Source organism: Saimiri boliviensis, chromosome 6, assembly GCF_048565385.1.
Source record: "Saimiri boliviensis isolate mSaiBol1 chromosome 6, mSaiBol1.pri, whole genome shotgun sequence".
In the NCBI taxonomy this organism is placed as follows: Eukaryota; Metazoa; Chordata; class Mammalia; order Primates; family Cebidae; genus Saimiri; species Saimiri boliviensis.
In genome coordinates this window covers 82,011,161-82,030,089 of record NC_133454.1, presented here as the reverse complement: position 1 = coordinate 82,030,089, position 18,929 = coordinate 82,011,161, and the positions used below count along the sequence as shown (strand labels likewise).

General features: G+C 36.8%; 1 protein-coding gene across 1 annotated transcript in view; it reads right to left on the bottom strand.

Annotated features, from left to right (window-relative positions):
- Positions 1 to 18,929, bottom strand: part of MICAL2 (microtubule associated monooxygenase, calponin and LIM domain containing 2) — a 252,739-nt gene that overhangs the window by 31,041 nt on the left and 202,769 nt on the right. The window contains exon 32 of the mRNA XM_074401099.1: positions 1,295 to 1,410. Coding sequence (XP_074257200.1) covers positions 1,295 to 1,410 — 116 coding nt within the window. The remainder of the gene's footprint in view (positions 1 to 1,294; positions 1,411 to 18,929) is intronic.

Sequence of the window (18,929 nt, the reverse complement as noted above, 5' to 3'; positions counted from 1 at the left end):
GATGCTGGAATCTCTGCCTAATTTGAATACAGAATTAACTCAGGGTCACTCAAGGGGATGAAAGGGGCAGTAAGAAAACCACAGAAATCAATACAGCACACACACAATTCATTTGTGTTGAATACTGAACTAATCAGAGACATCATTGCTAGAAATAAGAAATTCATACATCTTTTTCCCTCAATCTCTACTCCCTCCCTCTCTCTTTCTTCCCTTCCCCTGTGTGCCCCCCATCTCTCTGTCTCTGTCTGTCTCTCTCTCTCTCTCTCTCTCTCTCTCACACACACACACACACACACACACACACACACTCACACACGTCCCAGACCCCTCCTGCCTTACTCCAAGCTGGGCCATGGGGAGTTGGAACCCCTGAGTGACTTGAGATGATGCCAAAGCTCCTAATGCCAGATATGGAAAAGTTGAGTGTATAAATAAATTTGGTTCTCCTCCTCCCTCCCCAGATCCTCACTACTCCAAAAAATAAACACGACCAGAGCAGCGAACTGCTTCTCTTTCTGCATTTTAGGTCCAACCATTCAGTAACACCCCACCCGCCCTACCACTCGTGCCAAGTACTCTACTGTCTTAGTGAAAACGCTCCAGCTTCAGTGGATAAAGAAAACAATGGTGGGCTTTGGTTATGGGACGTCTGTCCCTGTGAATGTGACATATGGACACATTTATAGACATATACAATGTTTGTGTTTTTAAATCTATGGACATGAGAGTAGTTTAAAGAGTTCTCCAGAAACATTAATGTTCATTGAGAAAAGAAGTCTCCAGTCTCCCCAGCTGGCACGGAGCTTGTCCCTTTCACAGCAGGGATCCTTGGAGTATCTATGTCTAGATGCAACTGCATGGTTCATTTCGTATTTCTGATTAGAATAAACATAACATTTTTCCATGCAATCTGCCTCTAGTGCTTCTTAAATGAAGCTGTGCTTCCCCCAGGGAAATATGCATCTGTTTGTTGTAATTTTTTCAATGGTTTGCTTGTTGGACCATATATTAAACCCACTTTAAGAGCTGCCGTCACCAAATGGTTTCCAGTAAATATGTCTCTCTCTTTTTTTTCTCCCAAGTGTGGGACTGAGAAAGGCAAACTTGTACAAGTGTTTTTTAAGATACAATTCTTGGGGTGTTCCAGGTAAAGAGAGGATCATGTCGGATGCAATGATACATGATCCTCCTAACGAAACCACTGCAGCTGCAGCCCACACGGGGTCTGAAATCTGGATGGTAAGCAGCCCCCACCAGCCAAGGCCCTCTTTGGGGGACCAAGTGTTGTTACCTTTAACTGCAAAGAAAGCTGGGGATCAAATTCTTCATCTGCAGAGGAGGAGGTAGTAGAAGAAGCACAAGAGGAAGCCTCTGTTACTTGTGCTCTGAGGGGAAAGTTCTTGGAGTCTGAAATGGGAACAGAAAAACTCAATGAACTGCTAGCTTTGCTTCCTGCTTTATGAACCAAAGCTGCTCCTTCCTCCTCCCCGCTTCCTCTCATTTCCTTCCTCCCCACCCACCCCTCACTGCACCTGCTGTGAGCACAAGGCAACAGTACCTAAGGGCAACTGAAAATTTGGCCCTCCACGTTAATTACATTTCTGGGTTCCTGCCAAGAGCTTTGCAGCTCTCTTTTCATATTAAAAAAAAAAAAAAAAAAGCCAAGGTATTACACAGAAATCAATTAATTCCTTAACACCATTTATATGGTGCCTTACTCAGAATGCATTCAGAGATAAAAATCTATTATTAAAATGCATGTCTGAAGTTAGCTGAGTTACCTAAATGCTTGTGTAAGGTTTGTTCTGCAGAGTAATTGAATGCAAAAAAGTTGGAGCCAGCTCTTAAACAAATCGCCCTTCTGTGGCTCACAGCATCTGGCACCCATTTTTACTACATGACATCTGCTCAGCGTAAAAGAGCTGGCGTCAGAATGTCTGGTCATGGGAAAAAAAATCCCAAATGTAATCAGAAGCAAAAGGACTCTAAGCCTAAGGTTTTATCACATAGTCTCATGCAACATAAATATTTCATTAATTATGGCTAAACAAATGCCATTTTTATTTTCCCAACTTGCAGATATTATCACATCATCGAAGTGGTGATTCAAATGCCAGGAAAGGCCGTTTAAGATAGGGATGGCTCAACAATGCAGGGCCCAAGGGAGAGCCCAAGTCGAGGAGATAGGCCAACCTCCGATAAGAGGTAGATGGTTAGAGGCAGCAAAATGCCCATGTTAACTAGAATCTCTCTGTGATCTGGCTGGGGACTCTGTCTAATAAGGTCTTCCAGGTGCCACAGGAGGCTTTTACTCTTCTCAGCAAGAACATCTGCCCCTACATATCAACATGATGCAGAGTTAATGAGTAATAGCTGGATTAACCCACTCTGATCACTATCAGGACCAGCTAGGACTCCATGATATCAAATTTACTAATCTTGACTCTGCTGTGGCTGCTTATGTCTGAATAGAAATATGTGTTGGGTCGGAGGAAAGGAGAAGAAGCAACTCCATGTCAACTAACCTTCTTTCCAGCCTGTCTTTTCCTCTCTAAAATTTTCAACTATTCACCCTAGCGAGAGAGGCCAAGTTTGACAAAATAAGGGTAGTTTAGCCTCCAGAAGCACATTTACATATGTTGTTATTCAAAGCAAAATAATGCAAAACATCTATATAATAATACAGCCTCTCTGGGAAGGGAGTTGGCTGTTTTCCAGTTTAATTTGCCAAATGGAAAGCTCAGGTAAAGACAGAATCAGAAAGCAGTCTAATAATGGGAGGAGGCATTGTTACTGATGAGCTGAGATTACGTCCCAATTCTAGCCACTAAATGACCACTGAGTAATTTAGTCACGGAGTTTTCACTTCTTAGCGTATGACCTGAGGAAATAATTTTACCTCCTTGAGTTTCTCAGGATCATGATTTCTAACTTGCAGAACTGTTGCGGAAGGGTGAAGATAATCAGTGTAAAGTGCCTAGCACAATGCCTGGTATATTAGCAGCGCCTAACTAAATGTTCTCATTATTGGCAGCAGCAAGAGTAGCAGGAGCCACTTTATCATCATCAGTGATCTAACAATACTGCAACATTAGAAAACTGCCTAGTTAGCCTTTGTTTATGGAAAAAATATAAACCTAAAGTTGAAACTTCTTCTAACTTTCAAAAAATAAGTATTTCCATTGAAACTTCTTTTGAAACTGAGGAGAAAATGCTTCCAAAGATAAGGCATTTCTTACACTTCTGTCAAGAAAGAAGTTATATAGTTGCCACTGAGTCTTTTTCTTGTTACCCTCTCCATCACAGAACCAGCCATTCTAGTACATATTTGTTTTCTTTTCTTTGAGACAGAGTCTTGCTCTGTCACCCAGCCTGGTATGCAGTGGCATGATCTCGGCTTACTGCAACCTCCTTGTCTTGAGTTCAAGTGATCCTCATGCCTCAGCCTCCTGAGTAGCTGGGATTACAGGCACCTGCCACCATGCCCAGCTAATTTTTGTATTTTTAGTAGAGATGGGTTTCACCATGTTGGCCAGGCTGCTTTCGAACTCCTGACCTCAGGTAATCTGCCTGCCTCAGCCTCCAAAAGTGCTGGGAGTACAGGCATGTGCCACCACACCTGGTTTCCTGCTCTAGCAAACTTTTCATTTGTAAAATCTTAAAGACTTTGCAACATTGTTCCTCTCTGGCTATGTTAGAAAGACTGATTCTGGAATTCATCTCCCAACTCAAAGCACCGAAAATTAGGACAAAATACACGAAGCATCTATTTTCAGGCATGGGACAACAGGCAGTGCAGAACTGTGATAAAGGCAAGAACAAAAGCAAAAGAGGAAAGTTCTACAATCACAGTAGCTTTCTGCTTAGAGGGACTTTCCAGATCACAGTGCAGGTAAGAATAAACTAAAAAAGCATAACAGATTCATTGAGTTGAAAAAAACAGATGAGAGTTTGGGCAGGCTGAGACAGCTGGAATATGTCAGGCATAGTATTGGAGAAGAGGGAGATATGCAAAGAAGAAATTTAGACATAAGCATAGAAATCCCCTTAAGTCTATTTCTTATAGTAAACTATAGATGCATAGAGAGAAACTCTGTGAGGCTGAGCAAATAGCTGCTGGGAAGCTGTAGGCTAAACAGTCTTGAAAGCTTCTAAAGGACTGGGATATGTTCAAGCTCTACCTAGCCAGGGTAGAACAAAAATTTAAGGCATTGATAGAGGAGACCAAAGAAAAATCACAGGGAATGAATTAGCCCTAGAGTAAAGGTTATTATAGATTTACCTGAACAAAGATTAAAAGCAAGCCTTGAAAGGAAAACAAATTATCTGCAAGTTACCCTACTGCCTGTCAAATATTCTTTATTGCCTGCCAACATTCTTTGCTGCCTATTTAATTCTTTAATTAAAGAAACAAAATATAAACATGCTACAATATAACATTAAAAGTCTGGCAGTTGGTAAACAGTTACTAGATATGTAAAAAAGCAGGACAAGTCTGATAATCAAGAGAAAAATTAGGCAATAAAAGCAGACCCAGAAATGAAGATATGATGGAATTAATGTACGAGAATTTTGAAATAGCTATTATAAGTGTGCTCAAAAACTCCACCAAAAAAACCTATTATAATAAAAGAAATCAGTAAAGTTGCAGTATACAAAATTAACATAGGAAAATCAGTAGCATTTCTATACACTAACAACAAACTATCTGAAAAAGAATTTTAAAAACTATCATTTATAACAACTTCCAAAAAAACCCACTTAGGAATAAATTTAATCAAGGAGGTAAAAGATCATACACTGAAAATTATAAAACATTAATAAAAGAAATTTAAGAAGACACAAATAAATCTCATGTTCATGTATTGAAACAGTTACTGTCAACATTTTCACTAAATATATACCGTCAAAGCATTGCAGTTAAAAAGAAGATATTGTCAGACTGGATTTTTAAAAAGTAAGAACCTGCTATATGTTGTCTATAATAAATTTATATTAAATATAAGGAGAAATTAAAAGTAAAAATTTAGAAAAACTAGAGTGTGAAAACTTGAATCAATAAGAAAGCTCATGAGGCTATATCAAAGCGATTTTTGGACAAGGAATATTAACAAAGATAAAGAGAGACATTCCATAATAAAAGGTAAATCTAACAAGAAAATGAAACAATTTTAAATATATATGCAGTTGATTACAGAGCTCCAAAATACATGAAGCAAAAGCTGACCAAACTGAAAAGAAAAATAGACAATTCAAAAATTATAGCTAAGGAGTATTAACTCTCTTCTGTTGGAAATTGATAGACTAAGTAGACAAAAGTAAGAGTGTGTGACTTGTACACATTATTAAACAAATTGACCTATTTCACATCATAGAACACTTCACCAAACAGCAACAGTTTATTTGAAAGTGCACCAGAAACATTTCCTAAGTTAGACTATATCCTGAGATTTAAAACAATCTTGATAAAGTTCCAAGAAGACTGAAATAATAAGAACCATGTTCTCTGACCACAAGAGAATTAAATTAAAAATTAATAACTAAAAGATACTCTGGAATATCCCCCAAATATCTGAAAATTAAGTAACACACTTCTAAATAACCCATAGATCAAAAAAAGAAATCACAAAGAAAATTAAAACAATTTACTTTTCAGACAGTCTCATTCTGTCACCCAGACTACAAAGAAAATTAAAAACAATTTGAACAAAATGAAAACACAACATATTAGAATTTGTAGGATTCAGCAAAAGCAAAGTCCAGAGGGAAATGTATGGCTTTACACTGTTTATATTAGAAGAGAAGAAAGTTTTAAAATAAATGATTTAAGCATACTGTAAGAAGCTAACAAATACGAATTAAATTCAAAGAATTAAAAATGAGACTGACGATTGACTTAGAAGAGAAACAATGGAAGCTGTGAACAATGGCATGGTATCATTAAATGCTAAAGGACAATGCTAACTGCCAACTTGCAGTCTATATTCTAAAGAAATATTCTTTAAAAATTAAGGTAAAAGTGAAATGTTTTCAAACAAGGCCTGACAGAATTATTCTCAGCAGACTCACACTAAAAGGAATGCCACAGGGGATTCTCCAGGCAGAAGAAAACCAATCCAAGATGAACGCATAGTGATGCAGAAGATGAAGAACCACTAAAAGAGAAAATGTTCATGAATCCAAATGGAAATGGACGGCTTCTTTTTTTTGTTTTTGTTTTATTCTTGAATCCTACAACAAAATAACTGTTTCAAACCATAATAATCATATCTATAGGTTTAAAATATGTATTGAATTAAAATATATGGCAGCAATTGCACAAAAGTTGAAAGACAGTAAATGGAGTTTAAAGTTTTCTAAATTCTTAGGTTATCCTGAAGGAGATAAGAGAGCTAATTTAACAGAGATTCATTTAGTCATCAATTAACATTATAGTCTCTTGGGTAACCACTAAAACAATAATGAACAAAGTATACCTAAACACTGACACTATATACCATGTATTGCATAAATAATAAGTAAAAGAAAAGAAATTGAATTTTAAAATTCCAGATTAATTAAAAATAAATGAAGAAAAGAAAAAAATGAACAAGTCAGATGAGACAACTGAAAGACAAACAGTAAACTGATAGATTTAAAGTCGCATTTATCAGTAATTACATTAACTGTAAGTAGGCTAAATATGCAAAATAAAAGACAAAGACCATCAAATTGGATTTTCAAAAACCCAAACTATAGGTTGCTTATAAAACAGACACTTTAAATATAATAATTCATTAAGGTTAAAGTGAAAAGAAGGAAAAAGGGATATCATGTGAAAAACAAACCAAAAGAAAGGTTGTATAGCTATCAAAAAAAATCAGACCAAGACGTTAAGACCAGAAATATAACAAATATAAGGGACATTTAATGATTATCAAAGCATCAATTCAAAAGAATACTATGACAATCATAAATGTGTATATACCTAACAGCACAGGCTCAAACTATATAAAGCAAAAACTTACTGAATTAAAAAGAGAAACAGTCAAACCCCTCAACCATTCTTAGATATTTTAAACAAAGCTCTCTCTCTCTTTTTTTTTTTTTTTTTTTTTTTTTTTTTTGAGATGGAGTTTCACTCTTGTTACCCAGGCTGGAGTGCAATGGCGTGATCTCGGCTCACCTCAACCTCTGCCTCCTGGGTTCAAGCAATTCTCCTGCTTCAGCCTCCTGAGTAGCTAGGACTACAGGTGCGTGCCACCATGCCAAGCTAATTTTTGTATTTTTAGTAGAGACAGGGTTTCACCATGTTGACCAGGATGGTCTCGAGCTCTTGACCTCGAGATCCACCTGCCTAAACAAAGCTCTCTTAGCAAGTGACAGAGAAACCAGACCAGAGAAAAAAACGTCAGCAAGGATACAGAAGATATAACTAAACACTATTAATAAATTCGACCTAATTGATAAGCAAATATAGAACATCACATCCAATAACTAGAAAATATATATATTAATATCTATGCATATATACGCACATATATATAATTTGAAGTACATAAGAAACATTTATTAAATGATATGTCAAGTTATAAAGCAAGTACCAGCAAATCTCAAAGGACTTCAGTCACATACCATATGTCTTTGGATAACAGTGGAATTAAGCTAGAAATCAATACAATCGTGTAGAAATTGTAGAGGGTCTCAGAAGCAGCTTTCTCTGACCTTCTCCTGCCTTCCTGGCCTCTCATTCTCCCCTGAGGCTATCCACAGAAACTAGACTCCCTATTCCTGAAGGCAGTTCATAACAACCAGAACCCCGTTTCCTCAGAGCCAGACATAAAACTTAAAAGTATTATTCTAACTTTCCACCCACCTTTCTGTGTAACTACTGGCCATAAAGAAATGATCTGACTTGCCTTGTTTGACTGTAGGTCTTAAGACTCCTATTCCAGAGAAGATCCTGCCCCATACTCAAAATGAAGAAATGTGGTACAGAGAGGCCAAGAAGGACCTGAAGAGACAAGCCTTGCTGGGGTTCCCCAGTCTATTAGCATGAGATTTTACTCTTTTGTCCAATTATATTTCTTCATGACTATCCATATTTTGTTGAACCTAAGCATAAAAATGAACAGTATCCCTCTATCTTTGGGGCTTCACTCTGAAGACTCCCATGTCACATAAAACCATGATCAAATAAATGTGTATGCCTTTTCTCCTCTTAAACTGCCTTTTGTTGGTGATTTTCAGCAACCTTTCAGAGGGGGAGGGGGAGGTTTTCTCTTGGACTTGACAAAATTGAGTAATACTTTTCTAAACATCCCATGGATCAAAGAAGACATATAAATAAATTTAAACTGATGACAAAGGTGTAACGCAACAGAATGACTGGGATGCAGTTAGTCGTAATTAGAGAGATACTTAGAGCCTTACATAAAGCATACATCATGCAAAAAGAAAAAAAATGTTGAGAAATGTTGTTCTAAGATCCATTTCTAGACACTAGAAAAAGAACCACAATTGAACCTAAAGAATGTAAAGGAAAGCAAGTAATCAAGATAAGAATAGACTATAAAAGACAATAAAGATAAGGCATAAATAAAACAGAAAATCAACAAAGTAAAAATTTGACTCTAAAAATACAAAATGGATTAAGAATGATTAAGAAAAAATGGGCAGAAAAAAATTACCAATATTAGGGATGAAAAGTCCTATAGAGTATTATTAAAGGAAGTTATTACATAAACTACTATATAATGATACATTTCAAAATGTAGTTTAAATAAATTCATTTGAAAAACACGATTTGCCAAAGCAAACACAAGAATAGAAAATCTGAATAGCTCTCTATTAAAGGAACAGAATTTATAATTAAAAGCAGTTCTAGATTATATGACTTAATTTGTTTCCAAATGTTTAATAAAAAAATCACCAATATTAAAATACAAAACTCTTCCAGATAATAGAAAAAGGACACTTTCAAGTTGTGTTATGAGGCTAGTATAAGCTTAATACTAAAACCTGCTAAAAATATTGCAAGAGGCCGGGCGCGGTGGCTCAAGCCTGTAATCCCAGCACTTTGGGAGGCCGAGGCGGGTGGATCACGAGGTCGAGAGATCGAGACCGTCCTGGTCAACATGGTGAAACCCCGTCTCTACTAAAAATACAAAAAATTAGCTGGGCATGGTGGCGCGTGCCTGTAATCCCACCCACTCAGGAGGCTGAGGCAGGAGAATTGCCTGAACCCAGGAGGTGGAGGTTGCGGTGAGCCGAGATCGTGCCATTGCACTCCAGCCTGGGTAACAAGAGGGAAACTCTGTCTAAAAAAAAAAAAAAAAAAAAAATATTGCAAGAAAAAAAAATTTGGCCAGGTGTGGTGGCTCACGCCAGTAATCCCAGTACTTTGGGGAGCCCAGGAGGGTGGTTCACTTGAGGTCAGAAGTTCGAGACCAGGCTGGCCAACATCATGCAACCCTGTCTCTATGAAAAATACAAAAATTAGCTGGGCATGGTGGTATACACCTCTAATCCCAGCTACCCTGGAGGCTAAGGCAGGAGGATTGCTTGAACCCCAGAGGCAGAGATTGCAGTAAGCCAAGATTGCACCACTGCACTCCAGCCTAAACAACAGAACAGGACTCTGTCTCAAAACAAACAAAACAAAAAAATAAATAAAAATTTTAGGCCAACATCATTTATAAACACAGGTGTGAAACTCTGAAAAATAATTAGTAAATTCAATAAAGTGAGATATAAAAAGGTAGTACATTACGACCAAGTTGGGTTTATTTCAGGAACACAATAATGATTTAACATTCAAAAATCTGTATAGTTTTAGCCAGAGCAGTCAAGAGAAAGAAATAAGCGGCATCCAAACTGGAATGGAGGGAGTCAAATTATCCATATTTGCAGATGACATGATTTTATGTTTAGAAAAACTAAATGACTCCACACAAAAACTCTCTCAGAACTGATAAACTTATTAAATTTGAAGAATACAAAATCAATATACAAAAAGTAGTAGCATTTCTTTTTTTTTTTTTTTTTTTTTTTGAGACGGAGTTTCACTTTTGTTACCCAGGCTGGAGGGCAATGGCGTGATCTCGGCTCACCGCAACCTCTGCCTCCTGGGTTCAGGCAATTCTCCTGCCTCAGCCTCCTGAGTAGCTGGGATTACAGGCATGTGCCACCATGCCCAGCTAATTTTTTGTATTTTTAGTAGAGACCGGGTTTCACCATGTTGCCCAGGATGGTCTCGACCTCTTGACCTCGTGATCCACCCGCCTCGGCCTCCCAAAGTGCTGGGATTACAGGCTTGAGCCACCGCGTCCAGCAGTAGTAGCATTTCTACATACTAATTGCAATCAATAGAGATTCTTTTCTGAAAAAAATAAATCAAGAAAGCAATCCCATTTACAATAGCTTCAAACAACAACAACAACAACAACAACAACAACAACAACAACAAAGCCACCTAAGGATAAATTTAACTGAAGTGAAAGATCTCTACAAGAAAAACTATAAAACACTGATGAAAGAAATTGAAGAGGACACCCAAAGCATGGAAAGAAATCCCATCCTCGTGAATTGGAAGAATTAATATTGTTAAAATGTCTAAACTACCCAAAGTCATCTACAGATTCAATGCAACCCCTGTCAAAATACCAATGACATTCTTCACAGAAAAAAAAAAAATCCCAAAATTTGTACAGAACCGCAAAAGACTCCAAATAGCTAAAGTATTCCTGAGCCAAAAGAACAAAGCTGGAGGCATCATATTATTTGATTTCAAATTATATTATGAAGCTATAGTAACCAAAAGCATGGTACTGGCATAAAAACAGACACATGGACCAATGGAACAGAATAGAGAACTCAGAAATAAGTCCACACCCTTATAGTCAACTCATTTTAACAAAGGTGCCAAGAACATATATTGGGGAATGGATAGTTTCTTCAATAAATAGTGCTGGGAAAACTCAATATTCACATGCAAAATAATAAAACTATACCCCATCTTTCACCATATACAAAAATAAACTCAAAGTGAATTAAAGACTTTAATTTAAGGACTGAATATATGAAGCTTCTAGACAAAAACACTGGAGAAGTGCTACAGGACATTGGTCTGGGTAAAGATTTTCTGGGAAAGACATCAGAAGCACAGCTAACAAAAGCAAAAATATGCAATCAAGATTATATTAAGCAAAAAAGCCTATATACAGCAAAGGAAACAACAAAATGAAGAAAGAACCTAAAGAATGAGGGAGAGTATTTGCCAACTATCCATCTGAAAAGGGATTAATAACCAAAATATGTAAGAAACTCAACTCAACACCAAAAAAAACCAAATAAATAAAAAATGGGCAAAAGACCTAAATATTTATTTATTTATTTATTTATTTTTTTGAGGCGGAGTTTCACTCTTGTTACCCAGGCTGGAGTGCAATGGCGTGATCTCGGCTCACCGCAACCTCCGCCTCCTGGGTTCAGGCAATTCTCCTGCCTCAGCCTCCTGAGTGGCTGGGATTACAGGCACATGCCACCATGCCCAGCTAATTTTTTGTATTTTTAGTAGAGACGGGGTTTGACCAGGATGGCCTCGATCTCTTGACCTCGTGATCCACCCGCCTCGGCCTCCCAAAGTGCTGGGATTACAGGCTTGAGCCACTGCGCCCGGCCCTTATTTTTTATATTTATTCTTTTATTTATTTTATTATACTTTAAGTTCTGGGGTACATGTGCAGAACATGTAGGTTTGTTCCATAGGTATACACATGCCATGGTGGTTTGCTGCACCCATCAACCTGTTATCTACATTAGCTATTTCTCCTAATTCTATCTCTCCCCTAACCCCCACCCCCCAGCAGGCCCCAGTTAGAATGGCTATTTTAAAAAAATCAAAAATGCTGGCAAGGATGTGGAGAAAGGGGAACATTTACTTATACACTATTGGTGAAAATGTAGAGTAGTAAAACCATTATGAAAAACAGTATGGCAGTTTCTCAAAAACCTAAAAACAGAACTGCCATATGATCCAGCAGGCCTACTGCTGAGTAAATAACACAAAGAAAGGAAATCCGTATACTGAAGAGACATCTACATTCCCACGTTTATTGCAGCAGAATAGCCAAGATACAGCATCAGCCTAACTGTCCATCAATGGATGAATTAATAAAGAAAATGTGGGCCGGGCGTGGTGGCTCACGCCGGTAATCCCAACACTTTGGGAGGCTGAAGCAGGCAGATCATGAGGTCGGGAGATCAAGACCGTACTGGCCAACATGGTAAAACTCCATCTCTACTAAAAATACAAAAATTAGCTGGGTATGGTGGTGAGTGCCTGTAGTTCCAGCTACTCAGGAGGCTGAGGCAGGGGGATCACTTGAACCCAGGAGGCAGAGGCTGCAGTGAGCCGAGATTGTGCCACTGCACTCCAACATGGGTGACAGAGCAAGACTGTCCCCCTCCCCCCCAAAAAAGAAAGAAAATGTGATATATATACACAATGAAATATTATTAAGCCATAAAGAAATAAAATATTTTCATTTGCATCAACATGGATGAAACTGGAGGTCATTATGTTAAGTGAAATAAACCAGTCCCAGAAAGACAAATATCACATGTTATCACTTATGCAGGATCTAAAAATGAAAAAGTGGATCTCATGAATTTAGAAAGTAGAATGGTGGTTACCAGGGAAGTGGAAGTGGGAAGGGAGGGCTGAAGAGAAGTTGGGTAATGGGTACAAAATAAAATTAGGAGGAAAAATAAGTTATAATATTTGAAAGTACAATAAGAAAATTATAGTTAACAATGATTTATAGTAAATTTCAAAATACTAGAAGATTTAAGTTTCCTAAGACAAATAAGAGATAAATGTTTGAAGTAATAGATATTCCAATTACCCTGATTTGATCATGATGCACTGCATATATGCATCAAAATATCACATATATCCCAAACTATGTAAAACTATGTATTGTATGTAAAACTATGATTTATCAATTAAAAAATACAGAAGAGCTACATATAAATTATGTCATTTAGCACATATTGACTAAAGTAACAAAAGCATATGATTATCCAACAGATGCTGAAAAAGCATTTGCTTACCTTTATCATTACTCATGATTAAAACTCATAGCAAGCTAAGAATAGAAAAAAATTGTATTGATCTATTAAAGGACTGATAAAAGAAATCTACATTAAACACTATACTCAATGGAGAAATACAATCTCTCTCATATTGGGAAAAAGACAATGCTGTACACTATCACCACTTCTATTCAGCACTGTATAGGAAGTCCTAGGCAGCGCAGTAAGGTGAGAGAATGGAACAAAAGGTATACAAACAGGAAAGGAAGATGTCAGGCTGTCTTTATTGGTAGAAGATATGACTACCTTGTTAAAATTCTATTTAAAAGCTATTACAATAATAAGTAAGTTTAATACGGTCAATATAAAGTTAATTTGCTTCTACATATTAATAATGAACAAATTAAAAGCAAAATTAAGAAAGCAGGCCGGGCGCAGTGGCTCACGCCTGTAATCCCAGCACTTTGGGAGGCCGAGGCAGGTGGATTATGAGGTCAAGAGATTGAGACCATCCTGGTCAACATGGTGAAACCCCGTCTCTACTAAAAATACAAAAAATTAGCTGGGCATGGTGGCGCGTGCCTGTAATCCCAGCTACTCAGGAGGCTGAGGCAGGAGAATTGCCTGAACCCAGGAGGCGGAGGTTGCAGTGAGCCGAGATCGTGCCATTGCACTCCAGCCTGGGTAACAAGAGCGAAACTCCATCTCAAAAAAAAAAAGAAAGCAATTTTATTTACAATGCAACAAAAACATGAAATACTTAAAAGATAAATTTAATATGTGTGAAAAATCCACACACTAAAAACTAAAAAAAAAAAAAAATTCTAAATTAAAATGAAGGAAACCTAAATAAACTGAGAGATACACCATTTTCATGAACTGAAAGCCAAACAAGTGTCCATTTATTCAAAATTGATCTATAGATTACAAGCAAAATTCCAGTAGGCTTTTTCGGTAAAAATCAATAAGCTAATTCTCAAATTTATATGAAAACACAAAAGACCTAGAGCAGCCATATTAATTTTTAGGAAGAACAAAGTTGTAAGACTTCCCCCACCTGTTTTCAAGACTTAATATAGCTGAGCATGGTGGCTCACAGCTATAATCCCAGCACTTTGGAAAGCCAAAGCAGGAGGATCACTTGAGCTTAGGAGTTGAAGACTAGCCTGGACCACACAGTGAGACCTTGTCTCTACTAAAAAAACCTTTTTTTAATTAGCCAGGCACGCTGGCGCATGCCTGCAGTTCCAGCTACTCAGGAGGCCAAGGCAAAAGGATTACTTGAACCCAGGAGGTGGCAGCTGTAGTGAGCTATGATTAAGCCACTGCACTTCAGCTTGGGCAACAGAGTGAGGCTCTGTTTCTCTCTCTCTCTTTTTTTTTTTTTTTAAATAAAGACAGGGTTTCATCATGTTGGTCAGGCTGGTAGAGGCTCTGTTTCAAAGACAAGACAAGAAAAAGACTGACTTACTTTAGTATAAGGATGATCATATAGATCAATGGAACAGAGTAGAGAGTACAGAGATAGACCTACACATATATGGTCAATTGATTATATATAAAGGTGCCAAAGTAACTCAATGTGGAAAGAATAGTCTTTAAAACAAGTGGTACTGAAGCAACTAGATACCTATGGGCAAACAACAACAACAACAAAAACACATGACTTGTATTTACTGTAAAAAATTAACTAGAATCTTGCATTCATTGCAATGTAAAAAAATCATCTAGAATCTAGCTTATAGGCTGAAGACTAAAAGCTAGAAACTATAAAACTTTTGAGAGGAAACATATGAGAAATTCGTAGTGACTTTGAATTTAGCAAAGATAACATATCAAATTATAAAAGAAAAAATCAATAAATTTGACTTTATCATATTAAAAAGTTCTGATCTTTGAAAGATACTGTAATGAAAATGAAACAACAATCCACTAACTAGGAGAGAATGTTGCAAACATATATCTGATAAAGGATTTATATGCAGAACACTTAAAACTCAATACTAAGAAATAACACCATTTAAAAATGGGCAAAAGATTTGAAAGCACTTGACCAAAAAATATACAAATGAAAAATTCATACATCAAAAGAAGCTCAACATCATTAGTCACTAGGAAAATGCAAATTAAAATTGCAATGAGATACTACTATATGCATTAGAATGGCTAGAATGTAAGTCTGACATCAAGTATTAGCATGGATGTACAGTAACTGAAACTCTTGTGCATGGTTGTATGTCATGTCACTTTGGAAAACAATTTGACAATTTAAAAAATAAAATTCAACATGCACTTACCAAATGACCAAGCAACCCCATAGCTAGGAACTTAGCTAAGGTAAATGAAAACATTTGTCTATACAGAGACCTGTATATTAACATTCATAGAAGCTTTATTCACATTAAAACACTAAACCCCACCTCATGTCTATCAACTGGTAAATGGATAAACAAATAGTGGTGCATCCATACAATGAAATCCTACTAGCAATAAAAAGGAATGGATTACTGATATGTGCAACAACATGCATAAATCTCAAAAGTATTATGCTAAGTGAAAGAAGCCAGAAACAAAAAACAATATACTGTATGATTCCATTTATATGACATTCTAGAAAAGGCAACACTATTGAGACAGAAAAGAAATCAGTGTTTTCCAGGGGCTGGGAATATCGATGGGGACTGATTATAAAGAGGCATGAGAAGACCATTTAGGGTGGTGAAAATATCTCTAGTCTGATTTTGGAAGCAGTTTCATTACTATATACAATTGTAAAAACACATGGAACTGCACATTTTGAAAGGGCAAATTTTATTGCATACAAATTATACCTCAATAAAAAAAAATTAGAGTTTGGTAGAGTAGCTGAATTGTTTTCCTACCCAAATGACCATATAGTCAATCACAGAACTGACAGATAAATCACAGTATATTCCCACAATGAAATATAGTTTACCAGGAGAATAATATAGCCGCAAGAAAGTATGAAGATAAATCTCATAAAAACAATGTTGAATGAAATAAACCAAAAAGAAAAGGTTCCATTTACCTAATGAATACTGTTAGAAATCAGTGGTTATTTTTGTGGTAGGTGGTGACCATGTGGGATTAGTGACTGAAAGAAACAGGATTTTTGGGGTTCTGGCAATGTTCTGTCTTCATCTGGCTCCTACTACATGTATATGTTGAATTGTGAAAAGCCATCAAGCTCTATACTTTATAAGTATTTTTCTTTTGTGTATAATAAGCAAGAAAAATGACTGGCTAGGAATTAAACCTTCAAACATGCAAAGTACCTTTATGAACAATAATATAAAATGTAAAGAATTTTTAAAAATCTGACTAAATAGAGGGCAACAGGGTGTTCTTAGATGAGAAGTCTCAATATTCTAAAGCTATCAAATGTCTTTAATCAATCAGAAATCATATCATTTAAATCCACATTTTAAAAACCCACATGCCCTGGGAAAATATCTAATGAAAATTGTGCAAGGTCTCTACAAGTATAAAACATTAAGAAAAATTGAAGAAGACCTCAATAAATTCAGAGATGTATCATGTCCATGGATTTGGTGACTCAGTACAGTAGTATCCCACGTTCACAGTTGCACTTTCCTCAGTTTCAGTTACCCACAATTGATTGTGGTCAAAAAATGGGTGAGTACAGTACAGTAAGATATTTTGTGCAAGAGAGATCATGGGCACATAGCTTTTATTAAAGTATATTGTAAAAATTATTCTATTACTTTCAATTTCTTACTGTGGTAATTTATAAATTAAATTTTATCATAAGTATGTACGTACCAGAAAAAAATATGGTATATACAGTGATGTGGTGTGTCTCCATCCAAATCTCATTTCCAAATGTCAAAGGAAGGACCTGTATTCCCACGTTGAGAGAGGGAAGTGATTGGATTATGGGGGTGGTCTCCCCTATGCTGTTCTCATGATAGTGATTTCTCATGAGATCGGGTGGTTATATAAGGGGCGCTTTCCCCTTTGCTTCTCACACACATGCTTTCTCTTGCCTGCCACCATGTAAGATGCCCCTCCCTCCCCTTCTGCCATGATTGTAAGTTTCCTGAGGCCTCTCCGGCCATGTGGATCTGTGAGTCAATTAAACCCTTTTCCTTTATAAGTTATCCAGTCTTGGGTAGTATCTTGATAGCAGTGTGAGAATGAACTAAGACAGTATTTTCCATGGATTCAGGTATCCACTGAGGATCTTGGAATGTACCCCTTACAGATAAGGGGGATACTATTGTATTGCAAAGATGTTAATTCTCCCCAAATTTATCTATAGATTAAATGCAATCCCATTCAAATGCCCAGAAAATGTTGTGGAAATTGGTGAATTCATTCCATAAGTCACATGGCAATGCAAAAGGCCAAGAATACTAAGACAATCATGAAGAACAAAGTGAAGGATTTACTCTAGACTATGATGATTATAAAACCACATAATGAAAACAGTGTGATTCAGGAACAAGGACAGACAAACCAACCAGTGTAACAAAACAGAAGGTCCTAAAACAGACTGCTTAACTTAAAACTGTCACTGCAGTACAGTGGGAGGAGAAGAATGGCCTTTTTTTTTTTTTTTTTTTTTTTTTTAAGACAGTGTTTCACTCTTATCGCCCAGGCTGGAGTGCAATGGCACGATCTCCACTCACTGCAACCTCTGCCTCCCAGGTTCAAGCAATTCTCCTGCCTTAGCCTCCCGAGTAGCTGGGACTACAGGCATGCACCACCACGCCTGGCTAATTTCTTTTTTTTTTTTTTTTGTATTTTTAGTAGAGATTGGGTTTCTCCATACTGGTCAGGCTGGTCTCGAACTCCCGACCTCAGGTGATCTGCCCACCTCGGCCTCCCAAAGTGCTGGGATTACCGGGGACGGCCACTGTGCCTGGCCTTTTTAATAAATGCTGCTTAATTGATTGTATAACAACATGGAAGAAAGTAAAGCTTCACCTTACCTCACAGAATACCCAAAAATCTATCCTAGTTTCATCATAGACATGACTTTGAAAGGAAAAATAATAAAGCTTCTGTAATAGTGTTATCCAATAGAAATATAATACAAGCCATGCATATACTTTAGAATTTTCTAATAGCTGCATTTAAAATGTTTAAAAAATAAAATTAATTTTAATATATTTTATTTACCCCCAATTTCAAAAATCAAAAATTTTATCATTTCAACATGTTTTACTTATTTATTTGTTTGTTGGTTTATGACTGGTACTGCTTGCTTGCCCAGGCTGGAGTGCAGTGGCGCAATCGTGGCTCACTGCAGCCTTGACCTCCTGGTCTTAAGTGATCGTCACACCTCCCAAGTAGGTGGGACTATGAGCATGGTCAATATGCCTGGCTTTTTTTTTTTTTAGTTTTTATAGAGACAGGGTCTCCCTATGTTGCTCAAGCTGGTCTTGAACTTCTGGACTCAAGCAATCCTCTTCATCAGCTTCTCAAAGTACATATATCTGACGAAGGACTTACTTATATCCAGAATCTATATAGATTACAAAAAAAAGACAAAAGAGCTAAAAACACAATAAAAGTATGGGCAAAAGACTTCAATAGAGACTTCTTACAGAAGACTACCTAAATAAGCATATGAAATGTTATGTAACATCATTTGGCATGAGCCACCGCACTGAGCCAAGAATTATTAATGAGATGTTTTGCATTATTTCATTCATACTGAGTCTTCAGAATCTGATGCATATTTTACACTTATAGTATATCTCTGTTCAGATGATACATTTTTAATGGTTAAAGTGAAATGTAACCCTATCAAATAAAGTTGTGTTTAATAGAAAAGCATTTTACACTGCTTCAGTTTTTAA